The sequence below is a fragment of the Ovis aries genome, chromosome 12, assembly GCF_016772045.2.
Source record: "Ovis aries strain OAR_USU_Benz2616 breed Rambouillet chromosome 12, ARS-UI_Ramb_v3.0, whole genome shotgun sequence".
Lineage (NCBI taxonomy): Eukaryota > Metazoa > Chordata > Mammalia > Artiodactyla > Bovidae > Ovis > Ovis aries.
This window is the reverse complement of record NC_056065.1, coordinates 71,849,824-71,866,148: the sequence shown is the minus strand read 5'-3', so window position 1 is coordinate 71,866,148 and position 16,325 is coordinate 71,849,824. Positions and strand designations below refer to the sequence as shown.

At 44.7% G+C, this 16,325-nt stretch overlaps 1 protein-coding gene across 2 annotated transcripts in view; it reads right to left on the bottom strand.

Moving 5' to 3' along the window:
- KCNH1 (potassium voltage-gated channel subfamily H member 1) overlaps window positions 1-16,325 on the bottom strand; it is a 420,947-nt gene that overhangs the window by 226,381 nt on the left and 178,241 nt on the right. For both annotated transcript variants that reach the window (XM_004013916.5, XM_004013915.5), the window contains exon 7: window positions 12,322-12,751. In XM_004013916.5, the coding sequence (XP_004013965.2) occupies window positions 12,322-12,751 (430 nt within the window). The remainder of the gene's footprint in view (window positions 1-12,321; window positions 12,752-16,325) is intronic.

The following is a 16,325-nucleotide window of genomic DNA, read 5'->3' as shown; positions in this document are numbered from 1 at the left end:
CCCATCCCCAAGGAAGAACAAAGAGTCCCCTGCTCCAGAGGGTTGGTGCTACAAGGAGGGCACAGTGCTTCTGCAGAACTCACCAGCAGCTTTTCACAGATTTGATTTTCTCAGCCTCCTGCTCTTTCATTTTGCTGTTCCTACCAAGACCTCTCTCCTTGCCAAGCTTTCTTGAGGCGACAGTGGGTTTTTATCACCACGTAGCTATGATTCAGAGCCAGACCTCTAGCTGACAAGAACTAAAATTATTCTCTCTCACACATGCAGAGGACCACAATGGGGAAAAGTGAAAATGGAAATGTGTTTTAAGTTTGCAAAGTCACTGTCAGGTGAGGATTTATGGAGTCAGCCCTGACAGCTCCTTGCTTTGCACCATCTTCACTAGAAGATTTTTGTTTTGATGTTTAGTTCCACCAACAAACCCCTGTCAAGCTCTTCCATGTGCAAAGCATTGTGCTACCCTATTCCAAGACCACCTTTGCACACAAAACCTCCTCCTCCTCCTCTATATCCCCACCAACGCCCACCAATGTCTCTGACTCAACTGCTGAGCAAAACATGCAGACCAAGGGTGCTGGGAGAATGGCATCACCATCAACCAACTCACCATCTGGGGATCCAGACTGGGCACCAGGCAGAAACATGCTGAAAGCGAGGACCCTTTACTTTCACTTATACCACTGAAGGGGCATCATCTCTATTTTGCAAGTGAAAAAACAGGCTCAGGAATCAAGCAACCTGTTCACTGGAGTATTCAGTCACGGAATCAGGATTCGTACCCGTGCTTATCTCTTTTGGTCTTGTGGATGGCCTCTCTTATGATTTTAAAGATTAAAATTATGTTCTTGACCCAATTCATTTGCATGTGCAGCTTGACAGATTCTGATGGCAGTGAAGATTAGCTTTCAGAAGCCATCCTCCTTATCTAGTCTCCTCTCTGACAGCATCATTTCAGAAGCAGGCTATCCAGGACTAGGGGACAGTCTTTGATGGGGACAAGCTGATTAATACTGTGGCTGTAGCAACTTTAGTCTAACGAACTGAGTGACAGAATCCAGAAATCAGTGGTGGTATCCTCCAAGTAAAAAAATAAAATCTGCACGCAGGTGGCCTCTTTCTAAATGACACTGAAAGACTGAGATCTGGATGTTCAAACAACTCCGCAGCTCAGCCGGACAGCTTGGCGTGCGACGGACTGTCAGAGGTGCTCACTAGGCACTAGCTAGCCTCTTGCAGGAAGGAATCTAACATGTTGACAAGCCAGGAGGCTCCGTGTGGCCACTCAGCCCCTCTCAGACCAGCACACCTTTCCTTCCTGCCTTTCGTCCTCTCTTTTCACTCTCCCACTTGGCAGGAAGGGACGGTGCTGTTTTCCCTGCAGCTTTCTGCTTCACGGCCAAGATCCTGGGGTGGCAGTGCAAACTGGTGAACAGGCAATGAACCTGGAGTCAGAGATCTAGGCTTCAGTTCTGACTCTACCAGTCATATTAAGGTTGACCCAGAGAAATCTAACTGAACTCTCCAAGCTTCAGGTCCCTCACCTGGAAGACTAGGGTAATAATACCTGTAACAGAGCATTGTCAGGAGACTTAAGGAAGAATATGTATAAAGTGTCCTATACAGTGTATGCTAACATCATTATTAGTACAATTCTTATCTCTGTCTGAATGCCACACAGACCCCACCCATCATCCACTGGCCAAGCAAAACCTCCTTAATGCCGCTCTTACCTCCACTTTATAGAAATGCTCACCAGCTCCCAGGGGTCTGAGAGCACAGATGGGCTCTCCTACTTATTCCACGAACATTCACTGCTTTCCAGCTTCACATGGTTTCTCCTGTTCACATGAATGCTTCCCAAACTAGACTGTAAGCAGGCTGAGGAAGGGGTGATGCCTTATTTTAACCCCCTTACTACATTCATTCGCTATTGACTGAGCCCTCTGTGGACCAGGTAATGGCTCACACAGCCCCGAACCTAAGGCAACTGGAAGTCTGACTGGAGAGACATCTGCAGAAAAGATGGAATGAGAAAAATCTGAGGAACCTGACCCAGACGTCTGCCCAAATAAACAGAGTGTGTACCCCCTGACCCTCTACTTGATCCCTGACTGGCTGAGGAGCCCTTGAACATGTTCCCATAACAACCTGTCCTTAGCACAGACTCATCTCACTTTACAGCCATTTCTTATTTACTGATCTGGTACCCCCAGCAGATCATCAGCCATGGGAGGGCAGAGCTACATATCTCATTCAATGCTCCATCCTCAGCCCTGATGGTATCTGGTACACCATCGGTGTACATCAGTACACATCGGTGAAAGTGAAAATTGCTCAGTTGTGTCTGACTCTTTGTGACCACATGGACTATACAGTTCATGGAATTCTCCAGGTCAGAATACTGGAGTAGGTACCCTTTCCCTTCTCCAGGGGAGCTTCCCTACCCAGGGACTGAACCCAGGTCTCCCACATTGCAGGCAGATTCTTTACCAGCTAAGCCACAAGGGAAGCCCAAGAATGCTGGAGTAGGTAGCCTATCCCTTCTCTGGGGGATCTTCCCGACCTAGGAATCAAACTGGGGTCTCCTTCATTGCAGGTGAATTCTTTACCAACTGAGCTATCAGGGAAGCCCCACACCATCCACAGTAGACACCCAAAAATGTCTCTTAAACAAAGTTACTCAAGACTTGACTGATCGAGGTTCTGGGGAATTGGCAGGGAAATCTAATGTTTGTCTTCTCAGGGACCATACTTGTTCAAGTATTTTTTAGAAAACATCTCCCTGGTGAGCTTTCCTCCTGACTAATTTTAAAGAAGGAACAAGATCTCCTCCCCTGTGTGATTTCACTCGAGCTGTCTGTAGTTGTCAGCCTCGCATTTGAGAGCCACAACAAAGGCTGGATAAAAAGCAGCTGAAGAGGTGTGAAACTTGATTAGTCGGGTTCCTAGGCTGAAAATAGAATAGAGGTAAAGCACCCTTCACCCACCCTCACCTCTTCTCATCTAGCTCTGAGGACATCCCACGAAGGAACCAGCTGCCACAGTCTACTGGCATAACTTGCGATCCAGAGCCACCAGCACTAGCTGCTACCATGGTGATCAGAAGTGCGGAAAGTGCCGAGCTGGGGGTGATGATGCGGGCCTGAGCCCAACCTTGCTTCTAACCAGCTGTGTGACCTTCAACAGGTTACTCCACAATTTCCTTATCCCAAAAACAAAACACATGGAGAGAATACTACCTGTCCCATGGGGTACTGAGAATCTCAAAGAAGACAATAGTCACAGAATCGAAATAGAAACAAAAGCCTTGACTACAGCAACATGTCCACAGGATAGCTCCCACTTGGATGGAAATATTTGAAAAGAGAAAGAAAAGGATTTTGCAAATGACATGGGCAGCCACAAGGTCAGCGACAATACTCCTCATCCATCTGGCTTCCCACTGGCAGAGTTTCCTCAGATTTAAGACCTCTGTTGCAAATGCTTCTCTCTGTGCGGTAATCCAGGGATGAACAAGGGTCATGTCCCAGAACACACATCAGATATTTTGCCACCATAATTATCATTGAAAATTACAGACAAGGCTTCCAGAAAGGCAGGCTTCCCAGGTGGAGCTAGGGGTAAAGAACCCACCTGCCAATGCAGGAGATATAAGAGACGTGGGTTCAATTCCTGAGTCGGGAAGAACCCCTGGAGGAGAGCATGGCAACCCACTCCAGTATTCTTGCCTGGAGAATCCCATGGACATAGAAGCCTGATGGGGCTACAGTCCATAGGATCACAAAGAGTCAGATATGACCAAAGCAACTTAGCACGCAAGCATCAGAAAAAGCACCCCCTCTCTGCAATTCTTCCACAGCCCCTTTCTCTTGACAACTTTTTTCCCTGCCCTCAACAACATACACCCTGAAGAGAACATTTCCCCCCACTGACATCCCAAAATAAATCAGCAACAGAAGCAACAAAATGAAACTTTGATGTTAGATAAAACTCTGTTCAAAACCCAGTTAAGCAACCTCTTAACCTGTGACCTCAGATAACTTAATACTTTGTGTTTCTGAACCTTGGTTTTCTTATCTACAAAACAGGAATAAGAGAGCCAACGTATGAGGCTGTTGAGTGAAGTTCAAGCATGACACTGGCAGGTCCTGGTGTTCAGTGCGTGAGTGTTTCCAGTCCCTTCTCTCCTCCAGGGAGAACACTAACACTCCATGTGGTACCACTTCCTGTCCAGTGAAAATCCTGCCAGTCAGCTCTGACAGGTGATGCTTCCTGATCACACAGATGACTCTCTCCTCCTTTAAGAGCTTCCCCTAACTTGCTCTGCAGTCAGGCCATTTTTTGTTTTTTAAGAGAAGCTTTATATCTAGGAAACTCCAGATACACATATTTTAATAGCCTGTACTTTAAATATAGCAATGCACCTGATATTTTATACAAGTTCAAATTTGTATAAAGCAGAGCACACTCAAAGGACTAACAAAGGATTGAGAAGCGTCATAGTTGGATGAGTGCTAGAAATGTGCTGCGAGAGTGGAAATGGAGGGCCAGGGACAGAAACGACCATTGTTAGAACACCCAGGTGTGAAGCATCGTGCTAGGTACATGGCATCATTTTATGTTTTCCACCCTGAAAATATGATCAAGGAGAGGCTGTTATGTCCATTTTCAATGGAGGAAACTGCCGTTAATCAAGAGTTCTATGCAACTAGACATTATTATGGAGAAGACAATGGCAACCCACTCCAGTACTCTTGCCTGGAAAATCCCATGGACGGAGGAGCCTGGTAGGCTGCAGTCCATGGGGTCGCTAAGAGTCAGACACAACCGAGTGATTTCACTTTCACTCTTCACTTTCATGCATTGGAGAAGGAAATGACAACCCACTCCAGTGTTCTTGCCTGGAGAATCCCAGGAACGGGGGCGCCTGGTGGGCTGCCGTCTCTGGGGTCACGCAGAGTCAAACATGACTGAAGCAACTTAGCAGCAGCAACAGCAGACATTATTAATCAAGAGTATGCAACTAGATATTATCATACTAAGAGAAGTAAGCCCAAAAGACAAATATCGTATGATATCACGTATATGTGGCATTTAAAACACAGCACAAATGAACCTACCTAGGAAAGAGAAACAGACTCAGACATAGAGAATAGGCCTGTGGTTGCCAAGGGGCGGAGAGGTAGGGAGAGGGATGGATGGAAACTAGTATAATGTAGGATGGATAAACAAGAACTAATGGGAATCATACTGAATATCCTGTGATAAGCCAGAGTGGAAAATAATTTTTTTTTAAGTATGTATTTATCTGAGTCACTTCGCTGTACAGTAGAGATTAGGCTTTCCAGGGGGCGCTAATGGTAAATAACTCACTTGCCAGTCAAGAGGTGAAAGAGATGCAGGTTCAATCCCTGGGTCGGGAAAATCCCCTGGAGGAGGGGATGGCAACCCACTCTGTATTCTTGCCCAGAGAATCCCATGGACAGAGGAGCCTGGCCGGCTATAATCTGTAGGGTCGCAGAGTCGAACACAACTGAAATGACTTAGCACGCGCATGTGTTTATGCGTATAACTGTGCCACTTTGCTGTATGGCAGAGATTGGCACATTGTAAATCAACTATACTTAAACTAAAAAAAATTTTTTTAATAGTACAGGTCTAAAGAACCAGTTAGTTCCAAAGTATGATGACAATAGAGCCGGGAGGTAATAAGCAGAGATGGTCTCCTGGAGCAGAGCAGGCAGGGATGCAGAGGACAGAAAGCTCAAGGTTGTGTTAAAGATGGAGATGTCACCTGAAATGAGAATGGTAGATAGAGCTTTTTAAATAATCAGGGTCTAGAGAAGAAAAAACCACCGATTTGCTAGCTAAGAAAAAAAAATCTCTAAGAATAAATGTGAAATGAACAGTTATTTCTGCCATAGCACTCTGGACACGGCCCCATTTCCCAAAATGAGCATAAACCTAAAATGAAACTAAACAGCAGTCCCATGTTCCTGAGAAGGGAGCAGCAATTATTATTTTCTTTTTTTCTAAGAACAGGAAGGAAAATAACTGGGATGAGCAAGAAACAATCGATGTTATTAACAGGAAAACCATGATGTCTGAATGTAGATTTTCAGCTTTTCAAAGAGCTACCCTATGTCATTATCTCAGTTAGTTCTCACTTCAACCACATGAGATGGTCAGGAGAGCTTCTTACCTCTAATCCACAGGAAATGAAAGGTACAGACTAAAGCAGAGAGGTACAAACTATTGAGGACTTGAACCCAAACCCCTCAACTAGCAATTCAGGGACAAAGTTCCAACGATACCTACCTGTCACAGAGGGCTAATATTTGCTGGTATCAGTTGAGGGGAGAAGAGGAGAGGGAGAAAGGCTGAGGTAGACACACACCGCTGGCCATCCCTCACTAACTGTGTTCCTTATCTGTAAAACTGCATTCCTACCTGGATGCATGACCACCCAGAAGATGACTACATTTCCCAGCCTCCTTTGCAGCTAAGCATGTGGCCAGGTTACCAAGTGCCAGCAAAAGTGATATGAACAAAGGTAACATGCACAACTTCCTAGTCTTGTCCTCAAAAGGAAGACACTTCAGGGAGCTCAGGAAGAGAGTTCAGTTCCACCCCTGTCCCACCCCATCCTATTTTCCAGAGAAAGAACATATGGCCAAAGCTGGGACAGCCATATGGGATCCCAGTATGGAAGTCATGAATTTAAGACAGCAGAGAAACCTGGGCTTTGATGACTGCAGAGCAGTCAGTCCAGCCCTACACATAGGAAACATATGTCCCATCTCTGTCCAGCAACTAACCTATATCCTAACTAATAAAGAAGTTTTGCCAGTAGCACTGAACACCATTTCTAAAACTCCAGAACTTTCTCAACGGTTCAGATTCAACAAGACCATAAATATTTTATTAAGAGTCTGGTATGTGTTTGAAGTCTCTTAAGAGCATCTTACAGCCTCCAGGGAGATGGGCCCAATCCTTTTTGAAAAGCCAGTATAATGGTATAGAGTGCAAAAAGGCATATTCCATAAAGGTGAATGAAAAGAAATAAGAATGCTCAAATAAAGTCCTAAAGGAGCCAGGGTAAAGTCCCCATTTGCTTGCAAATAACAATCTAAGCTGAAAGGGGGCCACAAAGCATATTGCAAGGGTGGTGGTAGTCAGGTCAAATTGTGCAGGGTGAAGTTACTCGGGGAAGGCACTGGCGACCCACTCCAGTACTCTTGCCTGGAAAATCCCATGGACGGAGGAGCCTGGAAGGCTGCAGTCCATGGGGATGCTAAGAGTCAGACACAACTGAAACGACTTAGCAGCAGCAATAGCAGCAGGTTATCAGTGTCCCTTCCTGCCAAGAAAGAAGGTGATGTAAGGAAACGCTATGGTTGAGTCCAATAACTCTCTTGGAGCTCTCAGCCCCCACGTGGGGGAGGGAGTGGGCTGAGGTTGACTAAAGCCCTGAGCAGGATGAGATCCAGCCCAGCAGAACTAGGAGGCACGGCTGTGGACTCAACAGATGCTCACAAGAGTCCCCTCAGCACTCACATTCTGCTCTGGGTTTAAGGAGCTGAGGCGGAGGAGGACAGCGGGGGAAATATGCAGAGACAGAACAGTAAGGGCTGGGCTTGGGGGGTGGAGGCCGTCTGGAGGAGGAGTGTGATGTCTAGACCCCCTGCCATCATCAGAGAGACAGGAAATGAATGTGGCTTAATTACAATGACAGGATGACAGCAATGACATTATGAGGAGAGAATCAGAAAAGTGCAAAGCCCATATTAAGAAAATGAGAACTGCTGCTTCACCGTCAAATCCTCCCTGGAAGAGATCCCCCCAGACACAGTCATGCCCCTGAGACTGAGACCCCAAGATAAAGGAACTCTCCCCTCATCCCTGACAATCCTACCTTTGAGGGTTCCCTCAGAAGCCCCAGAAGGGCTCAGCCCATAGTGAAGTCTCCATCTCCAGGCCCTATTCACTGGTTGGTGGGCGACAGGCCCACAATCCCCAGTGTCCACCCCCTAGACCTCGGACTCCTGGGAGTGCCACCCACAGAGACACCTCCATCCTCAGAGGTCTATCGAGGGAGGCACTTGGTACGTGGCTGCTAAATGAGGCCACCTCTCCCAAATGTCACCCTGAGGGCCAGAGGGGCCTTGTGCTTCTCTCAGCATCAACACACAGGCCACCTACACATGTAAAAGAGGGGTCCATCCATCACCCCACAGGGTGAGCCTTGCAGGAGACCACTGAGGACCTGTTCAAGGACGGCAAAGGGATCAGGGCAGGGCTGACTTGTCAACACCTACAAGTTAGACATGAAATCCAGGAGGTGGACACACTGTAGATCCCCAACATCCAGAGATGATCACAAATGCTCATTTTAGCCAAGTCTTCTCCTCTTCCTATTGCAATTTTTTAAAATCAGAATTGAGAAACATGAGCAAACTTGAAAATACTTACTTTTCCTGCTTCCTGGCAGCCTCTGGGGAGTTAGCTAAGCTACCATAAGATGTTCAGTGACAGAGAACAAAGAGGAGAAGCAACGGAAGGCTTCTGGATAATCTATATCATGGTTAATATGTGGCAACTGAATAACCAAGAAATACTATTAGTGATGCACATAAAATTCAAAGCAAAAAGGAGAAAATCACAATGTTACCAGTACTTCAAAGCTCATTGGCTTTATTTCCCTCTACTCCCCTTGAAGAATGCTAGTCTGATTCTGGGGGACTCGGGAGGGAGAGGCATTGACCCCGGAGCATAAATGCAGGGTGTGCTCAGTGCTCCCTGTTAACCAAGATCCCAATTCTGGGGTCATCCAGTCCCGTGAGCCATGCAGTAAGGATGCAAGTGCGCACGTGTGCACACAGGCAAAGTAAGATAAAAGAGAGCCCGGTAAATCGAGTAAGACATCAGTAGCTGTCCTGAACAAAGCTTGTCTGGAATGTGAGTTTACAAGGATAATTACCAGCGCATTACACAGAGGGCAATAGCGTTGTTGTTAGCACAAGAATTTGTCAGACTTGTCACACGGAAAGGGGAACAGCTATAACTGTAAGTGACAGGTTGCTGAAAAAATGGTTGGTGTCTGAAGCACCTGGTCCCCCGAGTTTCCACCGTAAACTTGTTCTTAAGTTAAAATAACAGGCAAATGTACAAATACTTCCCACTGTAGAAATCGCTGGCTTGTTCAAGCTAATGGAGAGAATTTTCAAAGTGTGAGTGGTGTGCCAGAGAGGACAGGCTGATGAGGTCTGCGTTCTCAGTCCACGCCATCGCAGATGGGTACAGGGGGAAGAGCTGGGCTTTTAATTCAGAGTCCCAGACACAAATCCTGTCTTTCTGACATACTAGCCATGCATTCTTAGCAAAGGAGTTAGCTTCTCCCAGCTTCCATTTCCTTGCAAGATGTACTTAATAATCTCTAAGGCACAGAGTTGTTGTAAACAGGAGGATTTGCATATAGAATATTTAGCACAGCACCTGGCAAACAGCAAGTGATCGGGAAACAAAGTAACAATTAAGCAGACTTGCCTACCTAAATATCATACTTGGGGCATATTGCAGAGGTGACTGCCTCTGTATTACTTTAAAAAAGAGAAATAAATGGAAACACTACAAAGCTTTGAAAAGGTGGGGAGAGAAAAGAGGTGATGCTAATTGTTTGGGTTTTCCTTTAGAGACTATACCCAGGAAATTATTTTCTCTGGAGAAGGATGGCTTTGGAGAAACAGTTTATCCTCATATGCCACCAGAGCTGTTTTCTTATCTTTTCTTCCAGGTAAAAAGTTGCAAGGAAGTCTCCTCATATTTGAAAGCCTTCAGGGAGCTCATGAAACGGAGCCTATTTCCTAACTGACCACTCTCAGCAAATTTTCTGTAATGCATATAATGAAGTATTTCGATTGACAGAGCATCTCATCTTCTCCCTAAGAGACAGAAATTGTGCCCGGAGCACGGTGCATCTGGTTGTTTACTGGTGCCCCAAGGCTCACAAAATGCTGCAAGCACTGCCTAGAAAACTAGGAGATGTTAAGGCTGAAATAGTTCTAGAAGAGCAAAGATCTTAAATCCTTTTACATGACATGAGAAAGCACCTCGAGTTCTAATTAAGCTAAAGCAATTAGCCACCCACAGATACTTAATGCTGCTCCCCGTGGTCAGGCAATCATCTCTATTAAAACCCATTTTAAAAAAAGAGTGGACTCAAAAGTTCCCCAGCACAACTTCCCACAAACTAGTTAAGCCTTAGACACATTCGGTAAACACACAGAGCCGGGCTCTGGGTATGGCAGAGGGGCTTTTAGGAAAGGAGTGCATCAGACATGATGAGGTGATAGCAAATAAAAAGGAGGCAAGCTGCAAATGGGACAAAAGGGGTAACAAAGTCCACTTGCCAAGGGGTCCCTGGATCATGGATGGGCTGGACAAAGCCAGACAAACTGAAGCCTCAGTTTCCCTGAGGTCTTAGAACTCCCTGGTTGGTGTAACAAGATGTCAACTCCACCCCGAGGAAGCACATCAAGCAAAAGGGTCTCTGCCAGCTGGAACTAGGGCCCGGCTTCATCACCTGTGAGCAGACTACTGTCCAAACCCATGCTTCACAGGAGGCCTGTCCTCTCTCACACCACAGTGTGTCCTGGAAGCACCAACAGGGTTCACAATGAGTCCGATCCACTCAAGTTCACGTGCTTTCCCCAGCCCAGTTAGGCCTAATCTTCCCCAAGACTCCCTTTAGTGAGGGGAGTTCATTGTTGTTTACAACCCAAAGCTGTTTCGAGACTTGGTAATAGCGGCAACAGCTACAGAATGGTCAATGGTCAGGCATTTAAAAATTTAGGGCTTCCCTGGTAGCTCAGCTGGTAAAGAATCCACCTGCAAAGCAGGAGACCCTGGTTCGATTCCTGGGTGGGGAATATCCCCACTCCAGTATTTGGGCCTGGAGAATTCCATGGACTATGTAGTCCATGGGGTCGCAAAGAGTTGGACACAACTGAGTGACTTTCAGATCCTCGCTGGTGGCTCAGATGGTGAAGTGTCTGCCTACAATGCAGGAGACCTGGGTTCAATCCCTGGGTAGGGAAGATCTCCTAGAAAAGGAAATGGCAACCCACTCCAGTATTCTGGCCTGGAAAATCCCATGGACGGAGGAACCTGGTTAGGCTACAGTCCATGGGTTCATTTTCACTCCTCTGTCCATAGGGAATTGGTTCTAGGACCAATTGATTAGAAGATATGAAAACCAACAGATTTTTAAGTCCCTTATATAAAATGGCATAGTTATTTGTCTATAACCTACATACATCCTCCCATATACTTTAAATGATCCCTAGATACTTACAGTACCGAGCACAATATAAATGCTATGTAAATAATTGCCTGTATGTGGCAAATTTAAGGTTCATGAATTTTCTGGAAGTTTCTCTTTTTAATATTTTCAATCCATGGTTGGTTGAATGCGAGGATGCAGAAAGCATGGACACAGAGGGCCAAGTGTACTTTCCTCGAGGACTAGGGTTGTTTCTGTTTTACAGTCCAGTGAAGTTAATCCAAAACCCCATTAGTTCTCAACTGAACAGGAGCTGTTTATTCCTGTAGGTTTTTTTCTTTTGGATTTAGAAAATCTCTCAATCACCAAGCAGACATCAAAAATATTGATCTAGCTCAGCACTGTTCAATAGAAATAAGATTTAAAATTTTCCTAGGATTCCCATTAAAGAGTAAAAATATATACAAAACTATTGTACTAGAATATTTTACTTAACCCACTCTAGCAAAACCATTACTATTTCTAGATATAATCAAAAGATTAATGAGATACTTCTGATTTTGTTTTCATGCATCCTTTCTCTAGTACCACACTGAAGTGTGCGATCTAGAACTATTTTTAAATTGCCGACGAAAAACTTCCACAATTCACTGTTCTATGAACAAGAAGGATACCAAAATGTATAGCATGATCTCATTTTAACTATTAAAATGTGTTATCTGTGTGTTAAGATATGGATAGACAAAAATCTCTAAGGGAAACACCAAAAGTAAACAGCAATTTCAAGAAATAGAATTATGTATGGTTGGCCATTAGTTTCTACTCTGTGCTCTTTTGTTATTTTCTGAATTTCTGTGCAGTAAATATATACTGTTTAATAGGAAAACTATAAAGCTAGTCTTTAAAAACAAAAAGCCCTCCCTTATTTTAAGCCGTAACACCCCGATCCTACGGCACTGTAACCATTGCCCTATTCCAGCTAACCGAAAGGATGGACAAACTTAATGCCCCACCCCTTGCCCAGCCACTGTGATACTTACAGCCAATCATCATGATGGCCACGGCAAAGATCTTCTCAATGTCTGTGGATGGGGCGATGTTCCCAAAGCCCACGCTGGTGAGGCTGGTCATGGTGAAATACAACGAGGAGATGTAGACGGAATTCTTGCTGGGACCCCCTTCCCACTTCCCTGAGCCGGACCCGTTAAACTGGTAAGGGGTGCCAGTGTCCATGGCCAGCTGGTAGAGCCAGCTGTTGTTGCGGATGGTCTTGGTGTCCTCGTCGAAGATCTCATAGTCCCCGATGCTGTACCAAATGCAGGCCATCCAGTGAGCGGCCAGCCCGAACACACACACCAGCAGGACCAGCACAGCAGCTCCATACTCAATGTAGTGGTCCAGCTTCCGGGCCACTCGTCCCAGACGGAGCAGCCGGACAACTTTCAGAGAGCTGAACAGGCTGCTGATGCCCTGGGAGAAAAGGGGCACAGGGTCAGGGCCGAGAACAGAGAGAGCACCAACTCCGTCCCGCCACCTCCCAAGAGGCTTCCTTCAGCACACGTATCCCATGAGACGCTAGAGTATGCAACCCTTACAACATTGCTTCAGAATAAGTCATGACATAGAGAAATGCCCATATATACTTTTATGCTTAAATACAATATAATAAGAATTTTATTCCAACATATACGGAAGGAAGATTTCCATTAGTTTTTTCCTACATCCTTTAAAAAGCAAATAAAAAGCAAAAATAAAAAATAAGACAAATAAAATTTGAATTTCATTCTAATTATATTGTATATATGTATACAAATACAAATATGAGCATTTTTCCATCTATTCATTTTAAAACAGTATTAAGGGTTGTGTAATATTTCATATTAAGTAATATGAAATATTTTTAGAGTTGCATATTTATTTCCTATTGAAAAATGGTCAGGAAACACACATGGAAAGACACAGAAAACATTGACAGGGATAACTGCTACACTGTCAAGTTATAGAATTACAGGCAATTTTTATTACATTTCATATATATTTTTGTTACACTTGCATATATTTACTTAACTTCTACAATTAAAAATTGTTACCTTTACAATTACATATTTAAAGAACAAATAATTTTTTAAGATAAAGGAACAATTGAAAAGAATAAAGAACTGAAATTCTGTTTTCCCAGGAAAGTTACAAACTCTTGGAAGGTTACAGCACTTCAGTCAGGTCAGAGATACAGCCAGACAAAATGTACTTAATCTCAGTCAATCAGGGAATCTCAAAACCAGAAGGAGCCTTCTGATTTCATCTGCTTAAAGCCTCTTCCTTCAAATCCCACCAGGACAGGGCTATTCGCCAAACAATTCTCTAGGGAATGGCACTGTGGTAGGGCAGGAACACTAGTGTAGAAATCTTTAAAATGGGGTCTACCACCCAGGTAAGTCACTAACTTACTGTGTAAATTTGGACCATGCAGTTACCTCTCAGTTCACCTGTCTAGACAATGCGGGAGGTGGACGGGAAGAGCTATACAACTTCTGCATAGGCGAACTTACTCTTTCTTATCTCCTAAGGGAGCTGAAACATATTACAGAAGCTATACCATTCAAATCTCAAACTCCCATTCCAAAATGATTCCAAGGTACAAGGAAAGGAGATTTCCATTAAAATTTCCCAAATTCTATTAAAAAGCAAATAAACATCATAAAGACATTTCTTTGAATGAAGACTTTGGTCTCCCTTACACAGCAAAAATCTAACTGCAGAATGAGGCCCTTCGCCAGGCAGAGCGAATGACTTGTCACTACTCTAAGCACTGGACAGGTTCCAGTTCACTGTTTCCTCTTGGGTCCTCCATACTGTTAATGACAACACTCAAGGGTCAGGTTATGTCGCAGACAGAAGGAAAACACGTAGAAGTTTCCTGGTGAGTCTGTGTCAGACTCACCAAGGCTGCCTCCTCCTGGACACACAGCTAACCACATTTCCCAGCCTCTTTCCATCTGGGTAGGTCTCTGGAACCAGGTCCAGGCAATGGAATTTGAGGTGTAAGAAGTGTCACTTCCAAGCCAAGGAGCTAACTGTAAGAATACTTTCTCTACAAGCTCTCTCTTCCCCAGGGCATGCCTTCTTTGAGGTCAGGTACTCAACATTCAAAAACCTAAGATATCTGGTATCTGGTCCTATCACTTCATGACAAACAGATAAGTAAAAAGTGGAAAGATTTTATTTTCTTTGGCTCAAATCGCTGTGGACGGTGACTGCAGCCATGAAATCAAAAGATGCTTTCTCCTTGGAAGAAAAGCTATGATAAACCTAGAAAGTGAAAGTGAAGTCAATCAGTCGCGTCTGACTCTTTGCAACCCCGTGGACTGTAGCCTACCAGGCTCCTCCGACCAGGGGGATTCTCCAGGCGAGAATACTGGAGTGGGTTGCCATTTCCTTCCACAGGGATCTTCCCGACCCAGGGATTGAACCCGGGTCTCCCGCATTGCAGGCAGATGCTTTAACCTCTGAGCCACTAGGGAAGCCCATGATAAACCTAGAGAGTGTATTGAAAAGCAGTGATATCACTTTGCTGACAAATGTCTATCTAGTCAAAGCTATGGTTTTTCCAGTGGTCATGTACGAATGTGAGAATTGGACCATTAAGTAGACTGAGTGCCAAAGAATTGATGCTTTCAAATTGTGGTGCTGGAGAAGAGTCTTGAGAGTCCCCTGGACTGCAAGGAGACCAAAGAAGTCAATCCTAAGGGAAATCAACCCTGAATATTCACTGGAAGGACTCATGCTGAAGTTCCAATAAATGCTTTAGCTACCTGATACAAGGAGCCGATTCACTGGAAAAGACCCTAATGCTGGGCAAGATTGAGGGCTGGAGGAGAAGGGGGTGAGAGAGGATGAGATGGCTGTATCCACTGGAGACACAGTGGATATGAGTCTGTGCAAATTCCAGCAGATAGTGAAGGACAGGGAAGCCTGCTGCAGCTCATGGGGTCACAAAGAGTTGGATACAACTTAGCAACTGAATAACAACTGAAGATGGTAGACACAGCATGGAAGGGGCCTGAGTCCCTTGGAGGTTATGTGGAATATAGCATCCCCCAAATCAGCTTGAATCCTATTGTGATGTCAATGAAAAAGGAACCTCTTATATAAGCCACTGAAACTCTGGGGGTATTTGTGACAGCAGCTATCATTAGCCTTCTCTGGCAAATGAACACACAAATCATATGCAGCACAGCCTTGGCAATGAAAACCAAACAGGTTACCACACAAATTATTTCACTGAAGTATGGGTGGAAAAGAAGTGAAAGTTTTAGTTGCTTGGTCATATCCAACTCTTTGTAACCCCATGGACTGTAGCCTGGCCAGGCTCCTCTGTCCATAGGAGAGGAGGAGTGGGTAGTCATTCGCTTTTCTAGGGAATGGAGTGGGTAGCCATTCCCTTCTCCAGGGAATCTTCCCAACCTAGGGATTATTCTTTACCACTACCACCACCTGGGAAGCCCTTAAAAAAAAAAAAAAAAAAAGGTTTTGTAACCATGAAATTCCCAACAGAAATAATCATTTTTGGCCCAACATACACCTGCCAATACATAATAATGGATCTTACTAGGCAAAAGGGACCACAGAGCCAGGTGGTTCATTCAAACTGCTGACTTTGACAAAGTTTATCTGTGCCGTGTCCAGTATTCATCCCCTGGACCCCCTTTCCCTCCATGTGCTTTTCTCAAAAATCTGCCATGAGAAATGGTTGAGAAAATCCTCATATTAAGGTGCAACAGACTGATGATGGTAAATGGATATCCTCTTCCCATAGGGTATTTGCATTTTAACAGAGGGAAATCAGCTTCCAATCGTGGAATTAAAAGTACCCACAGCCTGGATGAAGGAGATATTTTGGGAGGCAAAGAAGCCTTTTTGATGACTCAGAAATCAAACACATGTAAGCAGCCACCTACTCGCCACCTCCTCATAAGGAGGTTCCTGAAATCGTCTTTCAAAGCAGCTCTACTCTGAAGCAGAATTCATTACCCTGGGCAAAATT